This window comes from Scyliorhinus torazame, chromosome 1, assembly GCF_047496885.1.
Source record: "Scyliorhinus torazame isolate Kashiwa2021f chromosome 1, sScyTor2.1, whole genome shotgun sequence".
Taxonomy (NCBI): Eukaryota; Metazoa; Chordata; class Chondrichthyes; order Carcharhiniformes; family Scyliorhinidae; genus Scyliorhinus; species Scyliorhinus torazame.
This window is the reverse complement of record NC_092707.1, coordinates 334,124-361,488: the sequence shown is the minus strand read 5'-3', so window position 1 is coordinate 361,488 and position 27,365 is coordinate 334,124. Positions and strand designations below refer to the sequence as shown.

At 50.4% G+C, this 27,365-nt stretch overlaps 1 protein-coding gene across 6 annotated transcripts in view; it reads right to left on the bottom strand.

Annotated features, from left to right (window-relative positions):
* Window positions 1–26,591, bottom strand: part of scarb1 (scavenger receptor class B, member 1) — a 505,970-nt gene extending 479,379 nt beyond the window's left edge. For 5 of the 6 annotated variants that reach the window (XM_072509698.1, XM_072509951.1, XM_072509860.1 and 2 more), the window contains exons 1-2: window positions 26,462–26,591; window positions 473–633 (exon numbers count right to left, since the gene is read on the bottom strand). In XM_072509698.1, coding sequence (XP_072365799.1) covers window positions 473–633; window positions 26,462–26,572 — 272 coding nt within the window. In that variant the 5' untranslated portion in view covers window positions 26,573–26,591. Of the gene's footprint in view, window positions 1–472; window positions 634–13,917; window positions 14,059–26,461 lie in introns of those variants that run through there. The other variant, XM_072509773.1, reaches the window with a different exon arrangement.
* Window positions 26,592–27,365: the final 774 nt, after the last annotated feature.

Here is a 27,365-nt window from a genome sequence, read left to right as displayed (position 1 = left end):
TTCCTTGAAGAGTCTTTGCATCTGCCTCACCACTTACATTCTCACCAAGAGTGTGCGCTGACGTGGGTTCCTCTGCATTATTAATCCAGTATTATTGCCACTATGCCAGCACCTCCCCTATTCAATCATGTCTTTAATGCACCATCTGTCTGAACTGAGTAACTATTACAGATTATGGTTGAATCTGTCCAGAGTGACTCTTGACCTCTAGTATTCCCAAGCTTTTAGAGAACATCTTTATTTTAACCTATCCAATATCACAACCTGCAGCTTTATTCCTACATTAGCAACTTCCTTCTCCCGCAAAAGGAGGATAAATGCAGCTTGTTATGATGCAAGAAGAATTTCTGCCAAGTGACAAAGCAGCCTCAATACAGATCCAGTAAAGTTTCACATCAATATGAAATACCAACACTCATTTTCAATGGCCCTGTTGCTATTTGGGAATTGAGAACACGACTGAGGCACATACCTGTAAACATAAGGCCCACGCTGTTCCAGGACCGGTTTCTCGCCACGCAGAATTTCCTGTGGATTTTTAACCTCGAAGAAATACAGTGACATGTAGAATGGGACAGGAATGTCGCGCCACATAGTGTAAGCCAGCCCACTCTCAGGATCAATCTGAACTTTCTGCAATAAAATATGGGTGTAAAAATTAAATTCCTACAAATAAAAAAGTAAAGTTAGATTACAAAGTTAATATCGTCTCAAGAAGCTTCACACCATAGTTAATTTTCTTATAATCATTTAAGCAAATCAATGTATCCAATGTCAGGAAAGGAGACCATCCAGCCATGAATGAAATGAATGAATGAATGAAAATTGCTTATTGTCACAAGTAGGCTTCAATGAAGTTACTGTGAAAAGCCCCTAGTCGCCACATTCCGGCGCCTGTTCAGGGAGGCTGGTACGGGAATTGAACCGTGCTGCTGTCCTGCCTTGGTCTGCTTTCAAAGCCAGCGATTTAGCCCTGTGCTAAATTGAGCCTGGTCTGCCGTTCAGTATGATCACAGCTGATCATTCAATGCCTTCCCCCCCCCCTCCCCCCGCCCCCCCCCCCCCCCCCCCCCCACTCTCCCATATCTCTGTCACTGAGATTCCTAAATGCCAATCTCTGTTTTAAACATACTCACTGACTGAGCTTGTCTACACTGTCTATCCCTGTAACTGGTTTAGCTCAGTGGGCTAGACAGCTGGTTTGTGATGCAGAACAAGGCCAGCAGCATGGGTTCAATTCCCGTACCAGCTGAGAATTCTCTCTCTGTGTAGCCGAACAGGCGCCGGAATGTGGCGACTAGGGGCATTTCACAGTACTGTCATTGCAGTGTTAATGTAAGCCTACTTGTGACAATAAAAAAAAGATTAAGAATAAGCACGCTGTAGGATTCAGTGAGTACACAATACAGGCACAGTTTCCCAAAATTCTCTTCAGAGGACAGTTCCACCATCCCTGGAACAAGTTTGGTGAAGTTTCCTTGCTCTCCCTCTATGGCAATAATATCTTTCCCAAGGTAAGGAATCAAAAATGCCCACAGTATTCCAGGTGCCGTATATGATAGAACATCTACAATTGAAGCCAAGACCTCACTACCCTTCTACTCAGATCCTCTTGGCTTGAAGGACAGCATTCCATTAGCCTTCTTTACCGCCTGCTGCACCTGCAGCTTACCTTCAGCGACTGGTGCACAAGGACACCCAGGTCACACTGCACATTCCCCTCTCCTAATTTATGGTCATTCAGATAACAGTCTGCCTTCTCGTTTCTGCTACCAAAGTGGATAACCTCGCATTTATCCAAATTATACTGCACCTGCCATTCGTTTACCCACTCACTCAACTTGTCCAAATCACACTGAAGGATCTCTGCATCCTCCTCACAGCTCACCCTCCACCCAGCTTTGTGCCACCTGCAAATATTACATTTAGTACCATCATCTAAATCATTAATATATATTGTGAATAGCTGGGATTAGCACGGTAGCACAGTGGTTAGCGCTATGTCTTCACAGCGCCAGGGTCCCAGGTTCAATTCCAGCTTGGGTCACTGTCTGTGCGGAGTCTGCACGTTCTCCCAGTGTCTGCGTGGGTTTCCTCCGGGTGCTCCGGTTTCCTCCCACAAGTCCCCAAAGACGTGCTGTTAGGTAATTTGGACATTCTGAATTCTCCCTCTGTGACCCGAACAGGCGCCGGAATGTGGCGACTAGGGGCTTTTCCCTATGACCATTTGAATGTCCTTAGTGTTGGCGAGTCCACTACTGTTGCAGGCAGGGCATTCCACACCCTTGCTACTCTCTGAGTAAAGAACCTACCTCTGACATCTGTCCTATATCTATCTCCCCTCAATTTAAAGCTATGTCCCCTCGTGCTAGACATCACCATCCGAGGAAAAAGGCTCTCACTGTCCACCCTATCCAATCCTCTGATCATCTTGTATGCCTCAATTAAGTCACCTCTTAACCTTCTTCTCTCTAACGAAAACAGCCTCAAGTCCCCTCAGACTTTCTTCATAAGATCTTCCCTCCATACCAGGCAACATTCTGGTAAATCTCCTCTGCACCCTTTCCAATGCATCCACATCCTTCCTATAATGCGGTGACCAGAATTGCACGCAATACTCCAAATGCGGCCGCACCAGAGTTTTGTACAGCTGCAGCATGACCTCATGGCTCCTAAACTCAATCCCTCAACCAATAAAAGCTAACACACCGTACGCCTTCTTAACAACCCTCTCAACCTGGGTGGCAACTTTCAGGGATCTATGTACATGGACACCGAGATCTCTCTGTTCATCCACACTGCCAAGAATCTTACCATTAGCCCAGTACTCTGTCTTCCTGTTATTCCTTCCAAAATGAATCACTTCACACTTTTCTGCATTAAACTCCATTTGCCACCTCTCAGCCCAGCGCTGCAGCTTATCTATGTCCCTCTGTAACTTGTAACATCCTTCCGCACTGTCCACAACTCCACCGACTTTAGTGTAATCTGCAAATTTACTCACACATCCTTCTACGCCCTCCTCCAGGTCATTTATAAAAATGACAAACAGCAGTTGCCCCAAAACAGATCCTTGTGGTACACCACTAGTAACTGGACTCCAGTCTGAACATTTCCCATCAACCACCACCCTTTGTCTTCTTCCAGCTAGCCAATTTCTGATCCAAACTGCTAAATCACCCTGAATCCCATGCCTCCGTATTTTCTGCAGTAGCCTACCGTGGGGAACCTTATCAAACGCTTTACTGAAATCCATATATACCACATCAACTGCTTTACCCTCATCCACCTGTTTGGTCACCTTCTCAAAGAACTCAATAATGTTTGTGAGGCACGACCTACCCGCCACAAAACCTTGTTGACTATCTCTAATCAAATTATTCCTTTCCAGATGATTATACACCCTATCTCTTGTAAACCTTTCCAAGATTTTACCCACAACAGAAGTAAGGCTCACTGGTCTATAGTTACCGGGGTTATCTCTACTCCCCTTCTTGAACAAGGGGACAACATTTGCTATCCTCCAGTTTTCTGGCACTATTCCTGTAGCTAAAGATGACTTAAAGATCAAGGCCAAAGACTCAGCAATCTCCTCCCTAGCTTCCCAGAGAATCCTAGGATAAATCCCATCCGGCCATGGGGACTTACCTATTTTCACACTTTCCAGAATTGCTAACACCTCCTCCTTATGAACCTCAAGCCCTTCTAGTCTAGTAGCCTGAATCTCAGTATTGTCCTCGACAACATTGTCTTTTTCCTGTGTGAATACTGACGAAAAATATTCATTTAGCACCTATCCTATCTCCTCGGACTCCACGCACAACTTCCCACTACTGTCCTTGACTGGCCCTACTCTTACCCTAGTCATTCTTTTATTCCTGACATATCTATAGAAAGCTTTAGGGTTATCCGTGATCCTATCTGCCAAAGACCTCTCATGTCCCCTCCTGGCTCTTCTTAGCTCTCTCTTTAGGTCCTTCCTAGCTAACTTGTAACTCTTGAGCGCCCTAACTCAACCTTCATGTCTCATCTTTACATAAGTCTCCTTCTTCCTCTTGACAAGTGTTTCGACTGCTTTAGTAAACCACGGTTCCCTCACTCGACCACTTCCTCCCTGCCTGACAGGTACATACTTATCAAGGACACGCAGTAGCTGTTCCTTGAACAAGCTCCACATTTCCATTGTGCCCATCCCCTGAAGTTTTCCTCTCCATCCGATGTATCCTAAGTCTTGCCTCATCGCATCATAATTGCCTTTCCCCCAGATATAACTCTTGCCCTGCGGTATATACCTATCCCTTTCCATCACTAAAGTAAACGTAATCGAATTGTGGTCACTATCACTAAAGTGCTCACCTACCTCCAAATCCAGCACCTGTCCTGGTTCATTACCCAGTACCAAATCCAATATGGCCTCGCCTCTCGTTGGCCTATCTACATACTGTGTCAGGAAACCCTCCTGCACACATTGGACAAAAACGGACCCATCTAATGTACTCGAACTATAGCGTTTCCAGTCAATATGTGGAAAGTTAAAGTCCCCCATAACAACTACCCTGTTGCTTTCGCTCCTATCCAGAATCATCTTTGCAATCCTCTCCTCTACATCCCTGGAACTTTTCGGAGGCCTAGAGAAAACCCCTAACAGGGTGACCTCTCCTTTCCTGTTCATAACCTCAGCCCATACTACCTCAGTAGACAAGTCCTCATCAAACGTCCTTTCTGCCAACTTAATACTGTCCTTGACTAACAATGCCACCCCTCCCCCTCTTTTACCACCTTCCCTGAGCTTACTGAAGTATCTAAATCCCGGCACCTGCAACAACCATTCCTGTCCCTGCTCTATCCATGTCTCCGAAATGGCCACAACATCGAAGTCCCAGGTACCAACCCATGCCGCAAGTTCACCCACCTTATTCCGGATGCTCCTGGCATTGAAGACACACTTTAAACAACCTTCCTGCCTGCCGGTACACTCCTGCAACTTTGAAACCCTACTCATGACCTCACTACTCTCAACCTCCTGTATATTGGAGCTACAATTCAGGTTCCCAAGCCCCTGCTGAACTAGTTTAAACCTTCCCGAAGAGCATTAGCAAATTTCCCCCCCCCCAGAATATTGGTACCCCTCTGGTCCAGGTGTAGACCATCCCGTTTGTAGACCCCAGAATGAGCCCCAATTGTCCAGAAATCTGAAACCCTCCCTCCTGCACCATCCCTGTAGCCACATGTTCAACTCCTCTCTCTCTCTATTCCTCGTCTCGTTATTACGTGGCACGGGTAACAACCCAGAGATAATAACTCTGTTTGTCCTAGATCTAAGTTTCCACCCTAGCTCCCTGAATTCCTGCCTTACACCCCATCCCTTTTCCTACCTATGTCGTTGGTACCTATGTGGACCACGACTTGGGGCTGCTCCCCCTCCCCCTTAAGGACCCCGAAAACACGATCACGCACCCTGGCACCTGGGAGGCAACACACCAACCGTGAGTCTCTCTCGTTCCCACAGAATCTCCTATCTATCCCCCTAACTATGGAGTCTCCAATGACTAATGCCCTTCTCCTCTCCCCCTTCCCTTCTTTTTAAAAAAAAATATATTTTATTAAAGTTTTCAAACACAATTTTTCCCCCTTACAAATCAACAAAAATGGTAACGTGATAACTGATATATAACATTGTTTAACTAATATAGTAAACTAACCAAATAACACAAAATAATGCTCCCCCCTCACCCCATCTAGAACACAAACAATTTACCCCCCTCCCCCCTCCCTCCCTCCCTCCCTCCCCCTCCCCCCCTCCCCCTCCCCCCCTCCCCCCTCTCCCCCCCCCTCCCCCTCCCCCTCTCCTCCCCCTCCCCCCCTCCTCCCCCCCTTCCCCCTCCCCCCCTTCCCCCCTCCCCCTCCCCCCTCCTCCCCCTCCCCCCTCCTCCCCCTCCCCCTCCACTCCTTCCCCCCTCCCCCTCCTCCCCCTCCCTCCCCCCCTCCCCCCCCTCCCCCCCTCCCCCCCCCCCTCCCCCCCTCCCCGGGCTGCTGCTGGCTATCTATTTTCCCCCTAGTGTTCCGCTAGATAGTCGAGGAACGGTTGCCACCGCCTGGTGAACCCTTGAGCCGATCCTCTCAACGCAAACTTCATCCGCTCCAATTTGATGAACCCCGCCATATAGTTTATCCAGGCCTCCACGCCGGGGGGTTTTGCTTCCTTCCACGAGTAAAATCCTATGCCGGGCTACTAGGGACGCAAAGGCCACAATATCGGCCTCTTTCGCCTCCTGCACTCCCGGCTCATCCGCTACCCCAAATATAGCCAACCCCCAGCTTGGCTTGAACCGGACCTTCACCACCTTCGAGATCACTCCCGCCACTCCTCTCCAATACCCCTCCAGTGCCGGACACGACCAAAACATGTGTGTGTGGTTCGCCGGGCTTCCCCCGCACCTCCCGCATTTGTCCTCCAGTCCGAAGAACCTGCTCAACCTCGCTCCCGTTATGTGTGTTCTATGTAGCACCTTAAATTGGACCAGGCTAAGCCTGGCACACGAGGAAGAGGAATTTACCCTACTTAGGGCATCAGCCCACAAACCCTCCTCAATCTCCTCCCCCAGCTCTTCTTCCCATTTTCCCTTCAGTTCTTCTACCAGCTCCTCCCCCTCTTCTCTCATCTCCCGGTATATTTCGGACACGTTGCCCTCCCCTACCCACCCCCCCGAAAGCACCCTGTCCTGGATCCCTTGTGTCGGGAGCAGCGGAAATTCCCTCACCAGTTGTCTCGTGAACGCTCTCACCTGCATATACCTAAAGATATTTCCCCGGGGCAGCTCATACTTTTCCTCTAGCACTCCCAAACTCACAAACGTCCCATCTATAAATAAGTCTCCCACTCTCCTAATTCCTGCCCGGTGCCAGCTCTGGAACCCTCCGTCCAACCTCCCCGGGGCAAACCTGTGGTTGTTCCTGATCGGGGAACACACCGAGGCTCCCAGCACACCCCTCTGTCGCCTCCATTGCCCCCAGATACATAATGTTGCCGCCACCACTGGGTTCATAAGAACATAAGAACATAGGAACTAGGAGCAGGAGTAGGCCATCTGGCCCCTCGAGCCTGCTCCACCATTCAATGAGATCATGGCTGATCTTTTGTGGACTCAGCTCCACTTTCCGGCTCGAACACCATAACCCTTAATCCCTTTATTCTTCAAAAAACTATCTATCTTTATCTTAAAAACATTTAATGAAGGAGCCTCTACTGCTTCACTGGGCAGGAATTCCATAGATTCACAACCCTTTGGGTGAAGAAGTTCCTCCTAAACTCAGTCCTAAATCTACTTCCCCTTATTTTGAGGCTATGCCCCCTAGTTCTGCTTTCACCAGCCAATGGAAATAACCTGCCCGCATCTATCCTATCTATTCCCTTCATAATCTTATATGTTTCTATAAGATCCCCCCCTCATTCTTCTAAATTCCAACGAGTACAGTCCCAGTCTACTCAACCTCTCCTCGTAATCCAACCCCTTCAGATCTGGGATTAACCTAGTGAATCTCCTCTGCACACCCTCCGGTGCCAGTACGTCCTTTCTCAAACCATTACGAGGGGACATAAATTTAAGGTGAAAGGTGGAAGATACAGGAGGTATATCAGAGGTAGGTTCTTTACCCAGAGAGTAGTGGGGGCATGGAATGCACTGCCTGTGGAAGTAGTTGAGCAAGAAACATTAGGGACCTTCAAGCAGCTATTGGATAGGTACATGGATTACGGTAAAATGATATAGTGTAGATTTATTTGTTCTTAAGGGCAGCACGGTAGCATTGTGGATAGCTCAATTGCTTCACAGCTCCAGGGTCCCAGGTTCGATTCCGGCTTGGATCACTGTCTGTGCGGAGTCTGCACATCCTCCCCGTGTCTGCGTGGGTTTCCTCCGGGTGCTCCGGTTTCCTCCCACAGTCCAAAGATGTGCAGGTTAGGTGGATTGGCCAGGATAAATTGCCCTTAGTGTCCAAAATTGCCCTTGGTGTTGGGTGGAGGTGTTGAGTTTGGGTAGGGGGCTCTTTCCAAGAGCCGGTGCAGACTCAAAGGGCCGAATGGCCTCCTTCTGCGCTGAAAATTCAATGATAATCTATGATTAATCTAGGACAAAGGTTCGGCACAACATCGTGGGCCGAAGGGCCTGTTCTGTGCTGTATTTTCTATGTTCTATGTTCCATGTTCAAGTAAGGAGACCAAAACTGAACACAATACTCCAGGTGTGGCCTCACTAACACCTTATACAATAGCAGCAGAACCTTCATAGTCTTAAACTCCATCCCTCTAGCAATGAAGGACAAAATTCCATTTGCCTTCTTAATCACCTGTTGCACATGAAAACCAACTTTTTGCGACTCATGCACTAGCACACCCAGGTCTCTCTGCACAGCAGCCTGTTTTAATATTTTATCATTTAAATAATAATCCCTTTTGCTGTTATTCCTACCAAAATGGATAACCTCACATTTGTCAACATTGTATTCCATATGCCAGACCCTAGCCCATTCACTTAGCCTATCCAAATCCCTCTGCAGACTTCCAGTATCCTCTGCACTTTTTGCTTTACCACTTATCTTAGTGTCGTCTGCAAACTTGGACACATTGCCCTTGGTCCCCAACTCCAAATCATCTATGTAAATTGTGAACAGTTGTGGGCCCAACACTGATCCCTGAGGGACACCACTAGCTACTGATTGCCAACCAGAGAAACACCCATTAATCCCCACACTTTGCTTTCTATTAATTAACCATTTCGCTATTTCTTCCTTGATGATAGATTCCAGCATCTTCCCTACTACCGAAGTTAAGCTCACTGGCCTATAATTACCCGCTTTCTGCCTACCTCCTTTTTAAAACAGTGGTGTCACGTTTGCTAATTTCCAATCCGCCAGGACCACCCCAGAGTCTAGTGAATTTTGGTAAATTATCACTAGTGCATTTGCAATTTCCCGAGCCATCTCTTTTAGCACTCTGGGATGCATTCCATCAGGTCCAGGAGACTTGTCTACCTTTAGCCCCATTAGCTTGCCCATCACTATCTCCTTGGTGATAACAATCCTCTCAAGGTCCTCACCTGTCATAGCCAAATTTCCATCAGTCACTGGCATGTTATTTGTGTCTTCCACTGTGAAGACCGACCCAAAAAACCTGTTCAGTTCCTCACTCATTTCCTCATCTCCCATTATTAAATCTCCCTTCTCATCCTCTAAAGGACCAATATTTACCTTAGCCACTCTTTTTTGTTTTATGTATTTGTAGAAACTTTTAATATCTGTTTTTATATTCAGAGCAAGTTTACTCTCATAATCTTTCTTACTCTTCTTTATAGCTTTTTTAGTAGCTTTCTGTTGCCCCCTAAAGATTTCCCAGTCCTCTAGTCTCCCACTGATCTTTGCTACTTTGTATGTTATTTCCTTCAATTTGATACTCTCCCTTATTTCCTTAGATATCCACGGTCGGTTTTCCCTCTTTTTACCGTCCTTCCTTTTTGTTGGTATAAACCTTTGCTGGGCACTGTGAAAAATCACTTGGAAGGTTCTCCACTGTTCCTCAACTGTTTCACCATAAAGTCTTTGCTCCCAGTCTACCTCAGCTAGTTCTTCTCTCAACCCATTGTAATCTCCTTTGTTGAAGTACAAAACATTAGTGCTTGATTTTACCTTCTCACCCTCCATCTGTATTTTAAATTGCACCATCTTGTGATCGCTCCTTCCGAGAGGATCCCTAACTATGAGATCCTGAATCAATCCTGTCTCATTACACAGGACCAGATCTAGGACCGCTTGTTCCCTCGTAGGTTCCATTACATACTGTTCTAGGAAACTATCGCGGATACATTCTATAAACTCCTCCTCAAGGATAAGAGTGGTCCGAGGATGAATGTGCTAAATTGGGGGAAGGCTAATTATAACAATATTAGGCGGGAACTGAAGAACATAGATTGGGGGCGGATGTTTGAGGGCAAATCAACATCTGACATGTGGGAGGCTTTCAAGTGTCAGTTGAAAGGAATACAGGACAGGCATGTTCCTGTGAGGAAGAAAGATAAATACGGCAATTTTCGGGAACCTTGGATGACGAGTGATATTGTAGGCCTCGTCAAAAAGAAAAAGGTGGCATTTGTCAGGGCTAAAAGGCTGGGAACAGACGAAGCCTGTGTGGCATATAAGGAAAGTAGGAAGGAACTTAAGCAAGGAGTCAGGAGGGCAAGAAGGGGTCATGAAAAGTCATTGGCAAATAGGGTTAAGGAAAATCCCAAGGCTTTTTACACGTACATAAAAAGCAAGAGGGTAGCCAGGGAAAGGGTTGGCCCACTGAAGGATAGGCAAGGGAATCTATGTGTGGAGCCAGAGGATATGGGCGAGGTACTAAATGAATACTTTGCATCAGTATTCACCAAAGAGAAGGAATTGGTAGATGTTGAGTCTGGAGAAGGGGGTGTAGATAGCCTGGGTCACATTGTGATCCAAAAAGACGAGGTGTTGGGTGTCTTAAAAAATATTAAGGTAGATAAGTCCCCAGGTCCTGATGGGATCTACCCCAGAATACTGAAGGAGGCTGGAGAGGAAATTGCTGAGGCCTTGACAGAAATCTTTGGATCCTCGCTGTCTTCAGGGGATGTTCCGGAGGACTGGAGAATAGCCAATGTTGTTCCTCTGTTTAAGAAGGGTAGCAAGGATAATCCCGGGAACTACAGGCCGGTGAGCCTTACTTCAGTGGTAGGGAAATTACTGGAGAGAATTCTTCGAGACAGGATCTACTCCCATTTGGAAGCAAATGGACGTATTAGTGAGAGGCAGCACGGTTTTGTGAAGGGGAGGTCGTGTCTCACTAACTTGATAGAGTTTTTCGAGGAGGTCACTAAGATGATTGATGCAGGTAGGGCAGTAGATGTTGTCTATATGGACTTCAGTAAGGCCTTTGACAAGGTCCCTCATGGTAGACTAGTACAAAAGGTGAAGTCACACGGGATCAGGGGTGAACTGGCAAGGTGGATACAGAATTGGCTAGGCCATAGAAGGCAGAGGGTAGCAATGGAGGGATGCTTTTCTAATTGGAGGGCTGTGACCAGTGGTGTTCCACAGGGATCAGTGTTGGGACCTTTGCTGTTTGTAGTATATATAAATGATTTGGAGGAAAATGTAACTGGTCTGATTAGTAAGTTTGCAGACGACACAAAGGTTGGTGGAATTGCGGATAGCGATGAGGACTGTCTGAGGATACAGCAGGATTTAGATTGTCTGGAGACTTGGGCGGAGAGATGGCAGATGGAGTTTAATCCGGACAAATGTGAGGTAATGCATTTTGGAAGGGCTAATGCAGGTAAGGAATATACAGTGAATGGTAGAACCCTCAAGAGTATTGAAAGTCAAAGAGATCTAGGAGTACAGGTCCACAGGTCACTGAAAGGGGCAACACAGGTGGAGAAGGTAGTCAAGAAGGCATATGGCATGCTTGCCTTCATTGGCCGGGGCATTGAGTATAAGAATTGGCAAGTCATGTTGCAGCTGTACAGAACCTTAGTTAGGCCACACTTGGAGTATAGTGTTCAATTCTGGTCGCCACACTACCAGAAGGATGTGGAGGCTTTAGAGAGGCTGCAGAAGAGATTTACCAGGATGTTGCCTGGTATGGAGGGCACAAGCTATGAGGAGCGATTGAATAAACTCGGTTTGTTTTCACTGGAACGAAGGAGGTTGAGGGGCGACCTGATAGAGGTATACAAAATTATGAGGGGCATAGACAGAGTGGATAGTCAGAGGCTTTTCCCCAGGGTAGAGGGGTCAATTACTATGGGGCATAGGTTTAAGGTGAGAGGGGCAAGGTTTAGAGTAGATGTACGAGGCAAGTTTTTTACGCAGAGGGTAGTGGGTATCTGGAACTCGCTACCGGAGGTGGTAGTGGAAGCAGGGACGATAGGGACATTTAAGGGGCATCTTGACAAATATATGAATAGGATGGGAATAGAAGGATACGGACCCAGGAAGTGTAGAAGATTGTAGTTTACTCGGGCAATATGGTCGGCACGGGCTTGGAGGGCCGAAGGGCCTGTTCCTGTGCTGTACATTTCTTTGTTCTTTGTTCTTTGTAAGGCTGCCTTGACCGACCTGGTTAAACCAATCAACATGTAGATTAAAATCCCCCATGATAACTGCTGTACCATTTCTACATGCATCTGTTATTTCTTTGTTTATTGCCTGCCCCACCATAATGTTACTATTTGGTGGCCTATAGATTACTCCTATCAGTGACTTTTCCGCCTTACTATTCCTGATTTCCACCCAAATGGATTCAACCTTATCCTCCATAGCACCGATTAGCATCCCTTACCGTTGCCCGGATGTCATCCTTAAATAACAGAGCTACACCACCTCCCTTGCCATCCACTCTGTCCTTCCGAAAAGTTTGATACCCTCGGATATTTAACTCCCAGTCGTGACCATCCTTTAACCATGTTTCAGTAATTGCCACTAAATCATAGTCATTCACGATGATTTGCACCATCAACTCATTTACCTTATTCCCAATACTACGAGCATTCAGGTAAAGTACACTTATGTTGGCTTTTGTACCTCTGTTCTGAATCTTAACACCTCGATCAGTAACCTCTCCTAAGTTATATTTCCTCTTAACCTTTCTCCTAATTTTCCCTGACGTCGAACCCATATCTTCCTGTAACAACCTGCCGCGTCGCTTACCATTAATGTTTTCACTTCCCGTTTTATTTCTTTTAGTATTCCTGGCCCTATTCACTGAGCTCCCCTCAGTCACTGTACCTTGTACTGTCGCCCTTTCTGATTTTTGACTATGGCTTCTCTGCCTTACACTTTCCCCCTTCCTGCCTTTTATTTCTGTCCCTGTTTTACTACCTTCCAACTTCCTGCATCGGTTCCCATCCCCCTTCCACATTAGTTTAAACTCTCCCCAACAGCTCTAGCAAACACCCCCCCTAGGACATCGGTTCCAGTCCTGCCCAGGTGCAGACCGTCCGGTTTGTACTGGTCCCACCTCCCCCAGAACCGGTTCCAATGTCCCAGGAATTTGAATCCCTCCCTCTTGCACCATCTCTCGAGCCACGTATTCATCCGCTCTATCCTGACATTCCTACTCTGACTAGCTCGTGGCACTGGTAGCAATCTTGAGATTACTACCTTAGGCTGTTCACCCTCCCCCCCCCCCCCCCCCCCCAGAATGTCCTGCAGCCGCTCCGAGACATCCTTGACCCTTGCACCAGGGAGGCAACATACCATCCTGGAGTCTCGATTGCGTCCGCAGAACCGCCTGTTTATTCCCCTTACAATTGAGTCCCCTATCACTATAGCCCTGTCATTCTTCTTCCTGCCCAGCTGCGCAGCAGAGCCAGCCACGGTGCCATGAACCTGGCTGCTGCTGCCTTCCCCTGGTGAGCCATCTCCCTCAACAGTATCCAAAGCGGTATATCTGTTTTGCAGGGAGATGACCACAGAGGACACCTGCACTGCCTTCCTACTCTTGCTCTGTCTTTTGGTCACCCATTTACTATCTCCCTCAGTACCTTTCACCTGCGGTGTGACAAACTCGCTAAACATGCTATCCACGACGTCCTCAGCATCGCGATGCTCCAAAGTGAGTCCATCCGCAGCTCCAGAGCCGTCAAACAGTCTAACAGGAGCTGCAACTGGACACACTTCTTACACGTGAAGGAGCCAGGGACAGTGGACGTGTCCCTGAGCTCCCACATCGCACACGAGGAGCATGACACGGGTCTGAGATCTCCTGCCATGTCTTAAACCTTCGGTTAACTTCAACAATTTCAATTTCCCCCCCAAAAAATTTAAATAAATAAATAAACAACATAGCAAAAAATAAATAAATATACCAATGAAAAGAAACAGAAAAACAGAAACACTACTTACCAGTCACAAAAAGCACTTCCTCCCCACGCAGCTTCGAATTCCCACCTCGATTCAAATTCCCAAACTCACTCTTTGCTGTGTCTCACTCCTGGCTCTGTCTTCTCTCTGGCTCACTGGGAGAACTCACTGGGAGTGAGTTTACAAGTGGCTCTATTTAAACTGTCCTGAATTGACTCCCCTCCCCCACCTGCTTTCAGATCAAAGTAGATTAAAGTGACTGACACTTAACTGCCAACCAGTTATGTGAGTGGGTGGGGCAGCCCTTGTTAACTTACACTGCACAATACCAGCTTAATTTAAATTAATTTAAACTCGTGGAAAACCTTTTCGGGGAGAGCGGTAGTGGCGCCGTCACCAGCGCTTTTAAGCTTGTTCCTTTGCAGGACGCCATCTCCAGCCTTTTCCACGCCGCCCCCTCTCCCTCTATCATCCACTTACGGATCATCGCCACGTTGGCGGCCCAGTAGTAGTCGCCCAAATTCGGCAACGCCAGTCCCCCTCGGTCTCTGCTATGTTGTAGGAACCCCCTCCTTACCCTCGGGGCCTTCCCTGCCCACACGAAGCTCATGATGCTCCTATCTATTTTTTTGAAAAAGGCCTTAGTGATCAATATGGGGAGACATTGGAACACAAATAGGAACCTCGGGAGGACCATCATCTTAATCGCCTGCACTCTGCCCACCAGTGACAGCGGCTGCATATCCCACCTTTTGAAATCCTCTTCCATTTGCTCCACCAGCCGAGTCAGATTGAGTTTGTGTAAGTTCCCCAGCTCCTGGCTATCTGAATCCCCAGGTATCGGAAGTTTCTTTCCACTCTCCTTAGCGGCAGGCCATCTATCCCTCTACTCTGGTCCCCAGGGTGTATCACGAAAAGCTCACTCTTTCCCATGTTAAGCCTATATCCCGAGAAATCTCCAAACTCCTTCAATATCTGCATAACCTCTGTCATCCCCCCCACTGGGTCCGCCACATACAGCAGTAGGTCATCCGCGTAGAGTGACACTCGGTGTTCCTCTCCCCCTCTAACCACCCCTCTCCATTTCCTGGAGTCTCTCAGCGCTATGGCCAGTGGTTCAATTGCCAGCGCGAACAGTAATGGGGACAGCAGGCATCCCTGTCTTGTTCCCCTATGTAGTCGAAAAGACCTTTGCCAATTTATGACTACACTTGTCATTGGGGCCCCATAGAGGAGTTTAACCCAGCTGACAAACCCCTCCCCGAACCCGAACCTCCTCAGCACCTCCCATAGATACTCCCACTCTACCCTATCAAATGCCCTCTCTGCATCCATTGCTGCCACTATCTCTGCCTCCCCCTCTGCTGGGGGCATCATTATCACCCCCAATAGCCGTCGCACGTTGACATTCAATTGTCTCCCCTTTACGAATCCTGTCTGATCTTCGTGCACCACCCCCGGGACACAATCCTCTATCCTTGTTGCCAGCACCTTTGCCAGCAACTTGGCGTCCACATTTAGGAGTGACATAGGCCTATAAGACCCGCATTGCAGCAGGTCTTTATCCCGCTTCAGGATTAGTGATATCGTCGCCTCCGACATTTTCGGGGGTAGGGTCCCCCCTTCTCTGGCCTTGTTAAAGGTTCTTACCAGCAGCGGGGCCAACAAGTCCACATATTTTCTATAAAATTCCACCGGGAACCCGTCAGGTCCCGGGGCCTTCCCTGCCTGCATGTTCCCCAGCTCTTTGGTCACCTCGTCCACCCCAATTGGCGCCCCCAGGCCTGCCACCTCCTGCTCCTCCACCCTCGGGAACCTTAGTTGATCCAAAAACTGCTGCATCCCCTCTTTTCCCTCTGGGGGTTGGGACCTATATAGCCTCTCATAAAAGGTCTTAAACACCTCATTTATCTTCCCTGCTCTCCGCACCGTGGTTCCCGTTTCATCCATAACTCCCCCTATTTCTCTCGCCGCTGTCCTCTTTCGAAGCTGGTGGGCCAACAGGCGACTCGCCTTTTCCCCATATTCATATCTCATCCCCTGTGCCTTCCTCCACTGTGCCTCTGCCCTCCCTGTGGTCAGCAGGTCGAACTCCGTCTGGAGTCATCGCCTCTCCCTGTATAGTCCTTCATCCGGGGCCTCCGCATATTTTTTATCCACCCTCAGAATCTCCCCCAGTAATCTTTCCCTTTCTTTGGCCTCTGTTTTCCCCTTGTGAGCCCTGATGGAGATCAACTCTCCCCTGACCACCGCCTTCAGTGCTTCCCATACTACCCCCACTCGGACCTCTCCATCATCGTTGGCCTCCAGGTACCTTTCGATAACATCCCCGCACTCTTCCGCAGACTCCCTCATCCGCCAATAATCCCACATCCAGTCGCCAGAGTGGACGCTGCTCCCTCTCCTCTCCTAGTTCCAGATCCACCCAGTGTGGGGCATGGTCTGAAACAGCTATGGCCGAGTACTCAGTTCCTTCCACCCTCGAAATCAGTGACCTTCCCAAAATGAAGAAATCTATCCGGGAGTATACCTTATGGACATGGGGGAAAAAGGAGAACTCTTTGGCCAGCGGCCTAGCAAATCGCCACGGATCCACTCCCCCCACCTGGTCCATAAGCCCCCTAAGCACCTTGGCCGCTGCCGGCCTTCTTCCGGTGCTAGATCTAGATCTATCTAACCCTGGGTCCAGCACGGTGTTGAAATCCCCCCCCCATTACCAGGTTTCCTACCTCCAGGTCCGGGATAAGTCCCAGCATCCGCTTCATAAATCCCGCATCATCCCAGTTCGGGGCATATACGTTGACCAACACGACCTCCATTCCCTGCAGTCTGCCACTCACCATCACATATCTGCCCCCGCTGTCCGCTACAATGTTCCTAGCCTCGAACGACACCCGTTTCCCCACCAATATGGCCACCCCTCTATTCTTTGCATCCAGCCCTGAGTGGAACACCTGTCCCACCCATCCTTTCCTTAACCTAACCTGGTCCGCGACCTTCAGGTGCGTCTCCTGAAGCATGGCCACGTCTGCCCTCAGTCCTTTTAAGTGCGCGAACACTCAGGCCCTCTTAATCGGCCCATTTAGGCCTCTCACGTTACACGTGATCAGCGGACTGGGGGGCTGCCCGCCCCCCCTCCCCTGTCGACTAGCCATCACCCTCTCTGGGCCAGTCCCATGTCCCGCGCACCCACCCGTCCCCCAGGCGGCGCATTCCCGCCCCGACCACCTTTTCTCTTACCAGCTCCCTTTCGATCTCCGCAGCAGCAGCCCAGTTGTCCCCCCCTCCCTCCCCCCCCACCGCTAGATCCCCATCTAGCATGGTTACTCCCCCCATATTGCTTCCGAAAGTCAGCTGACTTCAACTGACCCCGGCTTCTCCTGCTCTCTCCTTGACCCCCCCCGTGTGAGGAACTCCCATCCTCCTACGCCTCTCTTCCCGCCATCATCTTTCTGATGCAGGAAAAAGAAAAAAGAAACCCCGCGCTTTCTAGAACCGTCTCGCCCCTCGTGGCGCAGCTCCCCCTACAGCTCCGTTCCCATTCCCCATCCCCCGCCTGTGTCTCCTCTTCCCCCCCACCGGCGCCCACATTTCTCAGTGTGTCCCCCTCCCCAATTTACATCTCTCTCTACATCAGCATTGTCAATTCCCCTCCAACATCAGTGCCTCAGTTCTGATCCAGTTTCTCGTTTTGAATGAAGGTCCATACTTCTTCCGACGTTTCGAAATAGTAATGTCTATCCTGGTGCGTGACCCATAATCGCGCCGGCTGCAACATCCCGAACTTCACTTTCTTCTTGTGCAGCACCTCCTTGGCTCGATTGAAACTCGCCCTCCTTCTCGCCACCTCCGCACTCCAATCCTGATATACTCGTACCACCGCATTCTCCCATCTACTACTCCGTACCTTCTTGGCCCATCTCAGAACCACCTCTCTGTCATTGAAGCGGTGGAATCGCACGATCATCGCCCGAGCTGGTTCTCCAGCCTTTGGTCTCCTCGCAGGGACCTGGTGGGCCCCTTCCACTTCCAAGGGGCCAGAGGGGGCCTCAGCTCCCATTAGCGAGCGTAGCATCGTGCTCACGTAAGCCCCGCCGTCAGCTCCTTCCACTCCCTCGGGGAGACCCAGGATCCAGAGGTTCTTTCTCCGTGATCTGTTTTCTAGGACTTCAATCCTTTCGATGCACTTCTTATGGAGCGCCTCGTGCGTCTGCATTTTGACCGCCAGGCCCAGGATCTCGTCCTCGTTGTCAGTTACCCTCTGCTCCACCACACTGAGCTCTATCTCCTGGGCCTTTTGTGTCTCTTTAAGCCCCTCGATTGCCTGTAGCATCGGGGCCAGCACATCCTTTTTTAACAGCTCCACACACCGTCTTAGAAACTCATCCTGGTCCGGTCCCCATGTCGCCTGGGCTCCCTCCGACGCCATCTTGCTCCTTTCTTCCTTCTGCCGCTGCCCTCGAGGATTCTCCGAGATCTGGCCGCCGCCGTCGATATTTTTCTTTTCCACTGGGGGGGGGGACTCCCTGTTGCCTCACCCCACACTGGGTTTCGTTCCGAAAAAATTTCCCGTTGGGCCTCTTAAAAGAGCCCGAAGGTCCATTCGAGCTGGAGCCGCCGAAACGTGCGGCTTAGCTGGTCATCGCCGCAACCGGAAGTCCCCCCTTTCCTTCTGAGCAACAGGGACAGACTCTGTGCCAGAGACCTGTACCCATGGCTTAACCCCTGGTAAGTCCCCCCCCCCCCCCCCCAACAGTATCCAAAGCGGTATACTTGTTACTAAGGCCACAGTGGATCCCTGTACTGACTGCTTCCTCCCAGCCCCTCTCACCGTCACCCATCTATCTTTATTCTTCGGAATAATTACATCCCTGAAGCTTCTATCTATGATCAACTCTGCCTCCGGAATGATCCGAAGTTCATTCAACTCCAGCTCCAGTTCCCTAATGCGGTTTCTGAGGAGCTGGAGATGGGTGCACCTCCCACAGATGAAATCAGCAGGGACACTGACGGCGTCCCTCACCTCAAACATTCTGCAGGAGGAACATTGCACTACCTTCCCTGCCATCACCTCTAGATTAAAAAAAGAAAAAGAAAGAAAGAGCTTACCTGTTATTCACTCCCCTTCTCAGCAAGCACTCACTCAGCAACCTCTGCGCCCCGCACGATAACACCCGAGGGAAAATAAAATAAAAACTACTTACCAGTCACCAGCCAATCCCTTACCTGCAGGCTGTGACGCCATGGTTCAACTTTCCACTTCTACCTGCCCTCGAGACTTCCTCTTGATCCTTACAGCGGTTGTTTTTTTTTTGGTTAGAGGAGGGGGTACGGAGGGAAACACTGAAGAAGTGTTTCGGGTTTAAGTGTCATTTGACAACAGCTCCTCCACAAACCGCCTCCAAGTTAGGGTGAGCACACGGACGTATGCAAATTTCCCCTGCAACGGCCAATCAGCAGCTCCACTCTACTGCCCTCTGCTGGATGCTTGTCTTCACTTGAACAGCTAGGGTCTCTTGTTCAAGTACGCCTCCAGGTTAGGGTGAGCACACGGACGTATGCAAATTTCCCCTGCAACGGCCAATCAGCAGCTCTCCGCTCTACTGCCCTCTGCTGGATGCTTGTCTTCACTTGAACAGCTAGGGTCTCTTGTTCAGGTGCGTCTCCAGGTTAGGGTGAACACACGGATGTATGCAAATTTCTCCTGCAACGGCCAATCAGCAGCTCTGCTCTAGCACACCCAGGTCTCTCTGCACAGCAGCATGTTTTAATATTTTATCATTTAAATAATAATCCCTTTGGCTGCTATTCCTACCAAAATGGATAACCTCACATTTGCCAACATTGTATTCCATCTGCCAGACCCTAGTCCATTCACTTAACCTATCCAAATCCCTCTGCAGACTTCCAGTATCCTCTGCACTTTTTGCGTTACAACTCATCTTAGTGTCGTCTGCAAACTTGGACACATTGCCCTTGGTCCCCAACTCCAAATCATCTGCGTAAATTGTGAACAATTGTGGGCCCAACACTGATCCCTGAGGGACACCACTAGCTACTGATTGCCAACCAGAGAAACACCCATTAATCCCCACTCTTTGCTTTCTATTAATTAACCAATTCTCTATCCATGCTACTACTTTACCCTTAATGCCATGCATCTTTATCTTATGCAGCAACCTTTTGTGTGGCACCTTGTCAAAGGCTTTCTGGAAATCCAGATATACCACATCCATTGGCTCCCCGTTATCTACCGCACTGTTAATGTCCTCAAAAAATTCCACTAAATTAGTTAGGCACGACCTGCCCTTTATGAACCCATGCTGCGTCTGTCCAATGGGACAATTTCCATCCAGATGCCTCGCTATTTCTTCCTTGATGATAGATTCCAGCATCTTCCCTACTACCGAAGTTAAGCTCACTGGCCTATAATTACCCGCTTTCTGCCTACCTCCTTTTTTAAACAGTGGTGTCACATTTGCTAATCTCCAATCCGCCGGGACCACCCCAGAGTCTAGTGAATTTTGGTAAATTATCACTAGTGCATTTGCAATTTCCCTAGCCATCTCTTTTAGCACTCTGGGATGCATTCCATCAGGTCCAGGAGACTTGTCTACCTTTAGCCCCATTAGCTTGCCCATCACTACCTCCTTGGTGATCACAATCATCTCAAGGTCCTCACCTGTCATAGCCTCATTTCCATCAGTCACTGGGTCCAGAGGAGGTTCACAGAATGATCCCTGGAATGAAGAACTTGTTGTATGAGGAACGGTTGAGGACTCTGGGTCTGGACTCGTTGGAGTTTAGGAGGAAGTGGGGGGATCTTATTGAAACTTACAGGATACTGCGAGACCTGGATAGAGTGGACGTGGAGAGGATATTTCCACTTGTAGAAAAAACAAAAGGAGAGGACACCATCTCAGACTAAAGGGACGATCCTTTAAAACAGAGATTAGGAGGAATTTCTTCAGCCAGAGGGTGGCGAATCTGTGGAACTCTTTGCCGCAGAAGGCTGTGGAGGCCAAATCACTGAGTTACTTTAAGACAGAGATAGATAGGTTACTGATTAATAAGGGGATCCGGGGTTATGGGGAGAAGGCAGGAGAATGGGGATGAGAAAATATCAGCCATGATTGAATGGCGGAGCGGACTCGATTGGCCGAATTTCCTATGTCTTATGGTCTTGCCTCTTACCACTGATCAATTCCTGAGTCTATTTTTGTCACAAGTTGCACTGCAATTCAGCCTTTAGATTCAGAAAGTTTCTAAATTCTTGAACAAAATACCATTATTAAAATTTTCTACCCGAATCAATAATTTTGGAAATAAATCCATTTCCTCAACTCATTATAAAGTTAAAATTTGCTGGAATAATATGTCTGTAGACTTCATTAACTAGCACAAGAATCTCAATACAACAACAGCTCACCACCCCTCGGAACACCGTGCTGGGTATTGGAAGTTGCAGTCTATTCGATCTTCTGCACAGATTAGAAACTGAAGATAAGTTTATTTCTGAGTGTGTCGAAACAATCTATGGAAGTTGTGTTTGGCATGCATTTGCTCGAGATTATGCGCAAAACCTAGGGTGACCCCTGCACAGCAGAACTGAGGGTTAGGGTTCGGTGAGCAGTGTTCTGTCAAAGATGATGCCTTTCAGATAAAATGTTAAACAAGCCCCAGTTTGCCCATTCAGGTGGACCTAGAGGCACCATTTCAAGAAGGCCAGGGTTTTCCTCAGTGTTCGGGCCAATAGGGCGACACAGTGGTCAGCACGCCTGCCTCACAGTACCAGGGACCGGGTTCAATTCCAGTCTTGGGTGACTGTGTGGAGTTTGCACATCCTCCCCGTGTGTGCGTGGGTTTGCTCCAGGTGCTCCTGTTTCCTCCCACAGTCCAAAGGTGTGCAGGTTAGGTGGATTGTTCATGATAAATTTGACCCATAGGTTAGGTGGAGTTATGGTGCCGAGTGTGCTGAGGTTAGGGTGCTCTTTCAGAGGGTTGGTGCAGACTTAATGGGCCGAATGGCCTCCTTCTGCAGTGTAGGGATTTTATGAATATTTATCCCTTCACCAACGTCGCTTAAAAGTAATTCTCATCACATTGTTATTTTTTGGGATCATGCTGTGCACAACTGGCAGCATTCCACCAGTCATTAAATACTTAATTAGTTGCAAAAAGTTCAACATAAATGCCACTTTTTGCTGTTTACACAAAAGGGGCACGAGCCTCCGTGCAATAGGTCTATAAGTAATGATGAAAATAAGCACATTAAATATTGGTGACAAGGTGGTTATTTGATAAGCAGAATCCTACAAGTCTATGGAGATCAGTACAAGATACAAAAGATTGGATTATTTCGCAAAGACTGAACAGGTAAAAGGAGTTCTGGATAGTGACATCTAATAGCAGCACCAAATCAGTCATGCTGTTCACACCTTCCACACCACTACTATATCACTTTCAACAAATTGTTGTTATTTAAATGTATTCAAGAAACCAGCGTCCAGTGGATTCCCGCAGGGATCAGTGTTGGGGCCTTGCTGCTTGTGGTTTACTCGGGATATTGAGGCCCTGGTCAAAAGGAAGGAGACATCTGACACGCATCGGCAGCAGAGTAGAATTAAGAAAGAAATTAGGAGGGCAAAAAGGGGACATGTTTGATTTAACAGATAAGGCAAAGGAGAATCCAAAGAGCTTCTACAAATACACAAAGAACAAAAGAGTAACTCGGGAGTAGGCCCTCTAAAGGATCTACAAGATGATCTATGTGCGGATCCACAAGAGATGGGTGAGATCCTAAATGAATATTTCTCATTGGTTCATACTGTTGAGAAAGCCACGGTAGCACAGTGGTTAGCACTGTTGCTTCACAGCGCCAGGGTCCCAGGTTCGATTCCTGGCTTGGGTCACTGTCTTTGTGGAGTCTGCACATTCTCCCCGTGTCGGACGTGGGTTTCCTCTGATTTCCTCCCACAAGTCCCAAAAGACGTGCTTGTTAGGTGAATTGGACATTCTGAATTCTCCCTCTGTGACCCGAACAGGCGCCGGAATGTGGTAACTAGGGGCTTTTCACAGTAACTTCATTGCAGTGTTAATGTAAGCCTACTTGTGACTCTAATAATGATTATTATTATTATACTGAATCTGACTGATTTGTGATCGCTATCCCCGATATGGTCACTGTCGCTTCACCCACTGCCCTTCTTTGATCCCCAAGGTCTAGAATTGCATCTCCTCTCGTTGGGTTTGTCATTAATTGGGTGAAAGAAAATTCCTAAACACACTGAATTTTTCTCCCTCAGTTCCCCTTATATTGTTTAATTCCCAGTTGATTTTGGGATAGTTAAACTCTCCAACTATTATTGTTCTCTTGTTCTTACAGGCAGAATTTGTCTACATATTTGCTCGTCTATCTCCCTCTCACTATTTGGGGGAGTGCAGTATACTCCCAGTAGTGTGACTGCCCCTTCTTATTCCTAAATTCAACCCATAAAGCCTCATTTGTTGACCCGTTTAGTATATCATCCCTTCTCACAACTGGAAATGATTCGTTAACCATTAACGCTGCTCCCCCTCCTGGTTTAGCACAGCGGGCTAAATAGCTGGCGTGCAATGCAGAGCAATGCCAGTAGTGCGGGTTCAATTCCTGTCTCGGGTTCCCCGAACAGGCGCCGGAATGTGGCTTCTAAGGGCTTTTCACAGTAACTTCATTAAAGCCTACTTGTGACAAAAAGCGGTTATTATTATTTTTATCTCCCCCTGCGTCCTGCCTGAAAACTGTTCGGGAGAATTTGTATCAGTTTGGGAGAATTTGCATCAGTTTGGGAGAATTTGCATCAGTTTGGGAGAATTTGCATCAGTTTGGATTTGTTTATTGTCACATGTACCGAGGTACAGTGAAAAGTATTTGGGAGAATTTGCCTCAGTTTGGAAGATTAAGTGGAGCGAAGATGAGCTGAGGGTTTTGCTTCTGCACCTTAAATCTTTCAGATTGGAGCCTGCTTCCCTCCTCCCTTCTCTAGCTCTCTCCCACTGGCTTTGGACCCCACACTCACCCCTCCTTTAGCCAGGTTTCCGTTATCGCAATGACATCATGTGCCCTTAACTCGTCTACCTGATTTGTAATACTCCTTACAGTGAAGTACAAACAGTTGAACCCCACCATTTTGCCTTGAACTCTTTGAACTTTGCTCCTGCTGTAATTCCAAGTCTGTCACAACATCTTCTACATCATTAGCTAATGCTCTATCTCCATTTTCCTGATCTGGGGCGAAATTATCCGGAATCGGCGCGATGTCCGCCGACTGGCACCCAAAACGGCGCCAATCAGACGGGCATCGCGCCGCCCCAAAGGTGCGGAATGCTCCGCATCTTTGGGGGCCGAGTCCCAACATTGAGGGGCTAGGCCGACGCCGGAGGAATTTCCGCCCCGCCAGCTGGCGGAAACGGCCTTTGGTGCCCCGCCAACTGGCGCGGAAATGACATCTCCGGGCGGCGCATGCGCGGGAGCGTCAGCGGCCGCTGACAGTTTCCCACGCATGCGCAGTGGAGGGGGTCTCTTTCGCCTCCGTCATGGTGGAGACCGTGGCGGAGGCGGAAGGGAAAGAGTGCCCCCACGGCACAGGCCCGCCCGCGGATCGGTGGGCCCTGATCGCGGGCCAGGCCACCGTGGGGGCACCCCCCGGGGCCAGATCGCCCCGCGACCCCCCCAGGACCCTGGAGCCCGCCCACGCCGCCTTGTCCCGCCGGTAAGGTAGGTGATTTAATTTACGCCGGCGGGACAGGCAATTTATCGGCGGGACCTCAGCCCATCCGGGCCGGAGAATCGAGCGGGGGGGCCCGCCAACTGGCGCGGTGCGATTCCCGCCCCCGCCGAATATCCGATACCGGAGACTTTGGCAACCGGCGGGGGCGGGATTCAAGCCAGCCGCCGGCGATTCTCCGACCCGGCGGGGGTCGGAGAATGTCACCCCTGAATCTGACCAATCTGGGATCCCAACCCCTGCCACACTAGTTTAAATGCTTCCCAACAGAACTCGCAAAAGTCCCCATAAGGACATTTGTACAGGCCCCACCTTCCCCAGAACCATTCCCAGTGTCTGAAGAATTTGAACACCTCCCAGCTACACCATCAAAACATTTAAGTATTTAGATGTGTGCTTGCGAACCCAAGGCCGACAAGGCTATGCGCAAGTGCTGGGCAATGGGATTGGAATAATTAGGTGGGTGTTTTTGACCAGCACAGACTCGATGGGCCGAAGGACCTTTTGTCTGCTGGGGTAAAAAAATGAGGACATGATTAACAGATCGAACCGGTGATACAACAGCTGTAACAGCTGTATTTTAAACGTAACCTGAACAGAGTTCAGAGAGCCCAGAGTAACGAGGCAAATTCTCAATTTATAAACCCAGAGGTTAGATTAGATACGCAATTGTCCAGAAACAAGGACGGTAAGAAGTCTGACACTAGGTCAAAGTCCAACAGGTTTGTTTCGATGGAACCTGGTGTCAGACTTCTCACTGAGCTCAGCCCAGTCCGACGCCCACGGAGCAATAGGAGGATATAAATGGAATAATCCAGTGGAACATTTAAAACCTGGGGCGAGATTCTCCGACTCCCCGCCGGGTCGGAGAATCGCCGGGGGCTGGCGTGAATCCCGCCCCCGCTGGTTGCCGAAGTCTCCGGCACCGGATATTCGGCGGGGGCGGGAATCGGGCCGCGCTGGTTGGCGGGCCCCCTCGCGCGATTCTCCAGCCCGGATGGGCCGAAGTCCCGCCGCTAAAATGCCTGTCCCGCCGGCTTAGATTAGACCACCTACCTTACCGGCGGGACAAGGCGGCGCGGGCGGGCTCCGGGGTCCTGGGGGGGGTGTGCGGGGCGATCTGGCCCCGGGGGTGCCCCCACGGTGGCCTGGCCCGCGATCGGGGCCCACCGATCCGCGGGCGAGCCTGTGCCGTGGGGGCACTCTTTCCCTTCCGCCTTCGCCACGGTCTCCACCATGGCGGAGGCAGAAGAGACTCCCTCCACTGCGCATGCACGGGAATGCCGTCAGCGGCCGCAAACGCTCCCGCGCATGCGCCGCCCGGAGATGTCATTTCCGCGCCAGCTGGCGGGGCACCAAAGGCCGTTTCCGCCAGCTGGCGGGGCAGAAATTCATCCGGCGCCGACTTAGCCCCTTAAGGTTGGGGCTCGACCCCCAAAGATGCGGAGCATTCCGCACCCTTGGGGCGGCGCGACGCCCGTCTGATTTGCGCCGTTTTGGGCGCCAATCGGCGGACATCGCGCCGTTTCCGGAGAATTTTGCCCAAGGTCCTGAACATCCAGAGATTCCCGTTTCTTACTGAAAGGAAATTAGAGAATGTATAATGAAAGCAATCCTGAATCCAAGACACACAGACTGACACAGAGACACACACACACAGAGATAGAGATAGACACACAGGGGGACACACACAGACACACACACAGGTAGAGATAGACACACAGGGGGACACACACAGACACACACACAGGTAGAGATAGACACACACACACAGAGACACAGACTCACACAGAGACACACAGACAGAGACACAGACTCACTGCTGCCACTTGCTGCTTCACTATCACTGGGATGGTGATGACCATGATCACTGCGAACACCCACAGCAGCGCTCCCGCCGCGGCGGCGACCCGGACCCGGACCCGGACCATCTCCTTCTGCAAAGTGGAGCCGTCACTGGGGGAGGAGCAGCAGCGAAACCCGCAAATTCCAGCAAACTCCGCCTCGGGGGGGGGGGGGGTCAGTGCCCGGGGGGGGGGGGGGGGTCAGTGCCCGGGGGGGGGGGGGGGGTCAGTGCCCGGGGGGGGGGGGGGGGTCAGTGCCCGGGGGGGGGGGGGGGGTCAGTGCCCGGGGGGGGGGGGGGGGGTCAGTGCCCGGGGGGGGGGGGGGGGGGTCAGTGCCCGGGGGGGGGGGGGGGGGGGTCAGTGCCCGGGGGGGGGGGGGGGGGGGTCAGTGCCCGGGGGGGGGGGGGGGGGGGTCAGTGCCCGGGGGGGGGGGGGGGGTCAGTGCCCGGGGGGGGGGGGGGGGGGTCAGTGCCCGGGGGGGGGGGGGGGGGGGTCAGTGCCCGGGGGGGGGGGGGGGGGGGTCAGTGCCCGGGGGGGGGGGGGGGGGTCAGTGCCCGGGGGGGGGGGGGGGGGTCAGTGCCCGGGGGGGGGGGGGGGGGGTCAGTGCCGGGGGGGGGGGGGGGGGTCAGTGCCCGGGGGGGGGGGGGGGGTCAGTGCCCGGGGGGGGGGGGGGGTCAGTGCCCGGGGGGGGGGGGGGGGGTCAGTGCCCGGGGGGGGGGGGGGGTCAGTGCCCGGGGGGGGGGGGGGGGGGTCAGTGCCCGGGGGGGGGGGGGGGGGTCAGTGCCCGGGGGGGGTCAGTGCCCGGGGGGGGGGGGGGGGGGTCAGTGCCCGGGGGGGGGGGGTCAGTGCCCGGGGGGGGGGGGGGGGGGGGTCAGTGCCC